The 6,106-nt window shown below is 43.9% G+C and overlaps 1 protein-coding gene across 3 annotated transcripts in view; it reads right to left on the reverse strand.

Moving 5' to 3' along the window:
* The window catches only part of OSBPL10 (oxysterol binding protein like 10), a 115,943-nt gene extending 110,078 nt beyond the window's left edge, over positions 1-5,865 (reverse strand). For 2 of the 3 annotated variants that reach the window (XM_086467974.1, XM_086467973.1), the window contains exon 1: positions 5,540-5,850. In XM_086467974.1, the coding sequence (XP_086324100.1) occupies positions 5,540-5,850 (311 nt within the window). Of the gene's footprint in view, positions 1-5,539 lie in introns of all 3 variants that reach the window. The other variant, XM_086467975.1, reaches the window with a different exon arrangement.
* Positions 5,866-6,106: the final 241 nt, after the last annotated feature.

Consider the following 6,106-nt stretch of genomic DNA (forward strand, 5'->3'; position numbering starts at 1 on the left):
CAAATGTTTCTTGTAAGCATCACTGAAGGGAACAGAATGATGGATTTCTCAGCCTCCCTCTTACCTTGTTCAAATTTCTTCTCTGACTTCACTGTCTGACAGCCTTCTCCACTCTCCCATCAGAGCTGGTTTAGAGGCAACAGCAAAAGCTATTAAAACTAAACCAACTAGTTCATAATTAAACCAGTTGGGTTTAATCAACCACTAACTAAACAAAGTGCATCTTAACTGAAAGTTCTAATTTTCCTACAAAGAAATTAGGAATATACATTCAAAGAGATGACTTATTATTATTTGTTTTCTTTTTTTTTAAGTAAGCATTAATGATACTTATGGGCAAAAATTTTCAACAGCAAAAACTGAAGGAAGGAGAGGAAAAAAAGAAAGCTTACATTTGAATGTGATTATTTTTGCTACATAAATTTCAGGATTAAGAAAAAAAGATTAGTGCCTCACTCCAAAACAGAACTTAGTAATAACAGATATTCTGACATTTTAAATTGCAAGTTTATTTGAAACTAGTGACATACATCTTAATTTCAATAACGTAAGATATGCAACTCCTAAGTGTTCAGTACAGAAAATGTCCTGTTCATTTGTTCAACAGAACTAAAACATGTTGGATGTACGCAGTTTTCTTCCTTTCCACATTCCCTCCTACAACAAACAGAATCTACACGTGAAGAGACAACAGTTTTGGATAATATCTATTTTGCAAGTAAAATCTTCAATAGAATGTCCAATATTATCAAAATGCCTTGAAAATTTAAAGTTTCCACAATTGCTAACAAATTATAATCAAGGTTCCAAATTTTAATGACCAGATTTGCAATGACAGAAGAAAAAAAGGTTGCACCTCCAGCTCCTTAAAACAATCACCCCCTTCTCAAACTCTGCAAACAAATCCTGGAAGATACTACAACACTATAGAAAGCCCCATATAGATATGCCAGAAACACAAAGACAAAAAGCTATGTAGTGGAGGGCTTGATGTTAATCTGATTCTAGTAAGAACACAAAAAACTCCCATTTCAGTGAATTTCACAAACATTAAACAAGCACATGGTTATTTTCTCCTTCTTAGATACTGTCTACTGCTAGAATCCTGACGTTACGGTTTATTCAACATTAAAAAAACCCAATTTATTTCTCTAGGACAGACTTCCCTTCCCAGCAGCTGTACTGGTATACCAACACAACTATCATCACATACGTTGTTCAGCAACCATCTACTCATTTTTTGCACTGGAAAGGCCACAACTCATTGCTAGAACAACTGGACTGGTACCATTGAAGAATTAGCAACTACCAGAGGTGTTAACTACCCCAAAGCTCCACGAGCAGATGTGTCAATCCCAAAATTCTGCAAAAGATGGACTAGCTATTTCAGAACGAGGGAGAGGGGGATTATTACTGTTTGAAGTATCTTCAACAATTCTGCTTCTAAGAGGTCATGACCTCTTTCTCCAGAATACATATAAAATTAAAAAATAATTAAAAAGTTAACATAGATTTTTGTAGGTGCTACAGCACAAACCAGTATTGACATATTTTGTCGACATACCTAGAAAACAACTCTCCTGTAACAGCTACAGTCAGAGCAGCAACCCTGGGAGCCAGAGAAGTCAGCCCCTAAAGCAGCACTGAAGTCTGCTGGCTCTTCTGACAGTACCCTAGCTGCTGTTTGGGACACTGGAAATAAGGAAGGGCCTTTCTGTGATGTCAGACAGATTGCAACTACACAAAGAGACCACACCACAGCACTGTGAAGCCCAGTAAAGAGACTGAGCGCAAAAAATCCTCATATTGCCCCAAAGTACATTTTTGTTGACATACAAGGAATGCAGCTAATCCCCAGAAGATGTCTGGTGGTGCCCAAGCACAAGTAAGTACATCAGGCAGGATTCACGCAGACTGGTAACGTGACCTATTTCTCAACTGAGAGAGAAAACAGGAATAAGCCAAAGTAATGGTTTAGATAACACCTGAGCTACAGAATAATTTACACAGAGCAGTTCAGCTCAGAAAAGCAACAACAACATCCATCAGCTGGGGCTCCATTTGTCGTATTTACAAATCCAAATTAAAGCCCCAGCCCAAATGCAGATGATCCAGGGGCTTATACACGCTTGCAGGACAAAACTCTAGAAGTACTAAAAATATTTTCAAGAACTAAGTGGGGAAGGGGAGGCAGGCCACACGTGAACTTCACACTACCTTGGGCAAGTGGAGTTTCAAAACTTTTCACAACATTTTACCAACCTATTAAAAAATAGTATAATAATGCCACAGGCAATAAGTATTTCACTAATATAAAATTAATTCATGCAAAATAGGTTCTGCATGACATGATTCTACAGAGACATGTTTGTCCATCAAACCCATGACTCCTATTCAAAATGCAAGCTACCACCCTCCCATACACATAGAACAGGTAAATACCAATGGAAATGCTTTGTAACTGTACTTCAATTCTGAGAACATAATTACTTGTAATTTCATAGTAAAGACAGACAGTCAGATGCCCCAATGTCTCAGACCAGACACGTTCTTATGTCAAAGCATCTGTGTTTTAGATTAAGATTCACTCTGCATTCACACCTGTGTAAATCCACAGAAAGTTACAGACTTTAGAAGAGACACTGCAGATGCCCAGGCCCCTTGACATTTTTATCACACCACAAACTGCCTCAAAACAACAAAACAAAAATAACTAGCATTTCCTTCTGCTTGTTATAAAGGTGAAGAACAACCTCACTCATTTCCAGATCAGGTTGTTGCTGACCCGCTAGAGCAGAACAAATACATTTCTTTAGAAATAAACAACAAACCCTCAGAAATTCTTAAAATAAGTAGTAATGCAGCTCTCCAGATTGACTGAACTTGAGGCCTTCAATTATTTCAGTTAATCCTTATAAATGCAGTGCTATGCTTCAGTATTCATACTCAGTTGCCTCATGCAAAACAAGACTATCTTGCGTACACCTGTTAAAGGACAATTGATTAAAAAGTTACGCTAGTTTATTGTAATCCAAATGACAACAATTTTTTTAGACTTGCAGCAGCTACTCTGCACAGTAAGTGTTGGATAACCCAGGAAAGCCTTTAATTTCAATACCACACAGCATAAGCTAACACTAAATACATTTAAATTATTTAGGCTAATGGATAAAGAGCTTTAAAGAAGAACATTCCAAATCCATGATCACTGAACTCTGTCAGGTTTTGCTTTATTTTTTCTTTTTATTTATATTCACAGCATCTGGCTTTATTGATCATGCAGTTACACAATCTTGTGGTTTTTTCAGATTAAGTAAATTCAAGACAAATTTGTATGATCACTCAGTAACGCATACATTCTTGACTGATTTGCCGGTGCCAGCTATGAAGTCACTTACCAACTCGCCTAGACTGAGCTCCAGTTCTCAGAAAACACACTCCATTACAAATATTCAGAAGGCCAAACACACAGCCACGCTCAAACCCATGGATCACTACTCATTTACTGGACATTATATAATAAGACCAAGTTTTGTAAGCCTCAAGTTTTAACTGTTCTGTTTAAAACCTGTATCAGATTTCCCATCCAGAACAACAGATACACACATCGACAGAATGGAACAAGGGAACAAACTAAAAAAGTTACTTAGCCTAAAAGCTCTGTGTCATCATAAACCAGTTACTCAAACAGCCAGATTTACAGAAAATAGAACTGGCCATTGACAAAGCATGATAAAGCAGCATTAAAAAGGACTGCTAAAAATAAACAGACACTAATTTCTAAGTGCTACCATAGAATTGTTTGTGACATTTACCTTTTTTCCATGATGTTTTCAGATAAAAGTTTCTTGGACATAAAGAGATTATACGTGCTATTTCAAGCTGTCAGCCCTATCAAAGATTTAATCTGTTCCCAAATAAACAGGGAATACTAGACCCAAAGACTTATAAGCAATGACCTCTATTTCATAATTTCATCAGATTACGTGAAAGCCACCCTTAAAGTCACTCACAGTAGAAAGTTACCATTTCTACAAGAAGAGAGGGAGGTGTCAGGGGAAAAAAAAAAAAAAAGGTGAAGGGTAGGCTTTCAATTTTTAGTCATGCATTTTAGTCCCACATTTTAGGTATCAAAATATGCTTATTTGGTGTTTAAACAAAACTAGAGGAAGACTGCACAAATCAAACAGATGCAAGTCTAATGTGAATCTAGCACAGAACTGCAGTAACCAAATGCCAGTAAAGAGCCTTCTCTATGTCTGCGCTGAAGCAGTCCAGTTTTATGGAGACGAGTGCGTACCTGAATCATACCAGACATACTCACTATGACCCACAGCTGGCGCACCTATGCATGCCCTCCAGTGTACGGATTAGACCAGCTCCTGAAACTTTTCAGGAAGTACTACAGTACTCCTGCCGCTGATTTAGCCCCACACTAGCTAAATCAGCACCATTCCATTCAGCTGATTTAGTCAGCATCATAGCATCGTTGACATTTGTGCGGTTTAACTCTGTCACTTATAAACGCTTTAAAATTACTGTCAGAACATCAAGGTCACAGCCATTCCCATGTTCCCACTGCTTGGGATCACTTAATATAAGGAGTAACAGGTTTTGGTAGACTTGGGGCTTTTTTGGGTTTTAAATGTTTGTGCAGAGTTTCTCTTCAAAACCACCATTTTGTTGCCTTACATTAAAAAGTTGAGATTTAGATACTCATCTTCATCCACCCACTAAGAGAACAAAGTTTAACAACAGAAAGTAAACCTAGTGAGAAATCTTCTCTCTTGATTTCAACAGATCCCAATACAGCATTCTTAATTCCACAGTCATGCTTCAACTCTGTAAAAAATTTTGCACCGAGATACTAGATTCAAAACCAGACCTTCCTCAGGACTTCCACACATGCACATCAGCCTGTCCACACCCAACAAATTGCAGGACCAGGGCCTGTCCCCGTATCAACATAAATTAGGACTTGTCAAACGGGAATGACATAGAAGAGGTCTTACTGAACGCAGAGGTAACTTTTTCCGCTGTCCCACCCCGTATCAGAAAATAATAGTAATCACAACAAGGAAGGGATTTTTCCCATTTATTCTGGGAGGCTCTCACCCAGTTTTTCATTCTTCAGTTATCAGTTAACTTCACAGGAGGAGACCAACGTGAGAGAAAAAGAGCCGAAAAACGGAAGGCTGCCGGGAGAACAGCATGTGCAGCGCTGGCCCTCCCCGCCCTGCGCCCGCCACCCCCCACCCCGCCCCGTCCTTATGCCCCACTGCTCCTTCGGTTGCGAGAACGAACAAGTAAAACAAAACGAAGGAAAACGGGAACGGAGGGGAAGGGAGCCTGGCCTCGGGCAGGACTGGCGGCACAGCCCGGCCTACCTGCCCGCGGCGGCCGAGGAGGGGTCGGGGCGGGGCGGCGGCGCCGCCAGCTGCCCGGACACCATCTTGGGGGGGCTGGGGGTGAGGAGCGGCGCCTGCTGAGGGAGGAGGCGGCCCCGCAGCGCCGCGGGGGGGGGCGGCCCGGCGTTTACCTGCTCTGCCAGCCCTGCAGGAGGTTGGTGTATTTGCTGAGCGTCCCTTCCAGCACCGGCTCCCGCCGCCTGCCGCCGCCGCCACCGGGCGCCTGCGCCCCCCCTGGGCTGGCCGCCGCCGAGCTGGGACTGCTGCTGCCGCCGCCGGCCCCCCCGCCTCCATCTAGCCTCCCCGCTGCCGCCGCCCGGCCCGGCAGCCCGCGGCTGGCGGAGGAGGACGAGGGAGACGAGCCCGCCGACGTGGGGCGGCTGCTGCTGCGACTGCTGCTGTTGCTGCCGCCGCCCTCGCTCACCGCCGCCGCCTTCTCCATGGAGCCCCGCGGCGGAGGCTGCCAGCCCGCTCCGGCCGCGGCTGCCGCCCGTGCCCGGCAAAGCCCTGACTCACAGGCGGCGCGGAGAGGGGAGGCGCCCGAGGGAGAAGGGGCAGGGCCGCGCCGCCCCGCGGCTCGGGCTCGGTGTTGACGCCCCACGGCTCGGCGGGCTCCGGCTCAGCTTGCTCCGGCCCGCCGCGCCCCGTCGGCCGCCCCGCCCCGCCCCGCCCGCCCGAGCCGGGGGCAGGGCGCTCCC

Source organism: Leptosomus discolor, chromosome 7, assembly GCF_034619465.1.
Source record: "Leptosomus discolor isolate bLepDis1 chromosome 7, bLepDis1.hap2, whole genome shotgun sequence".
In the NCBI taxonomy this organism is placed as follows: Eukaryota; Metazoa; Chordata; class Aves; order Leptosomiformes; family Leptosomidae; genus Leptosomus; species Leptosomus discolor.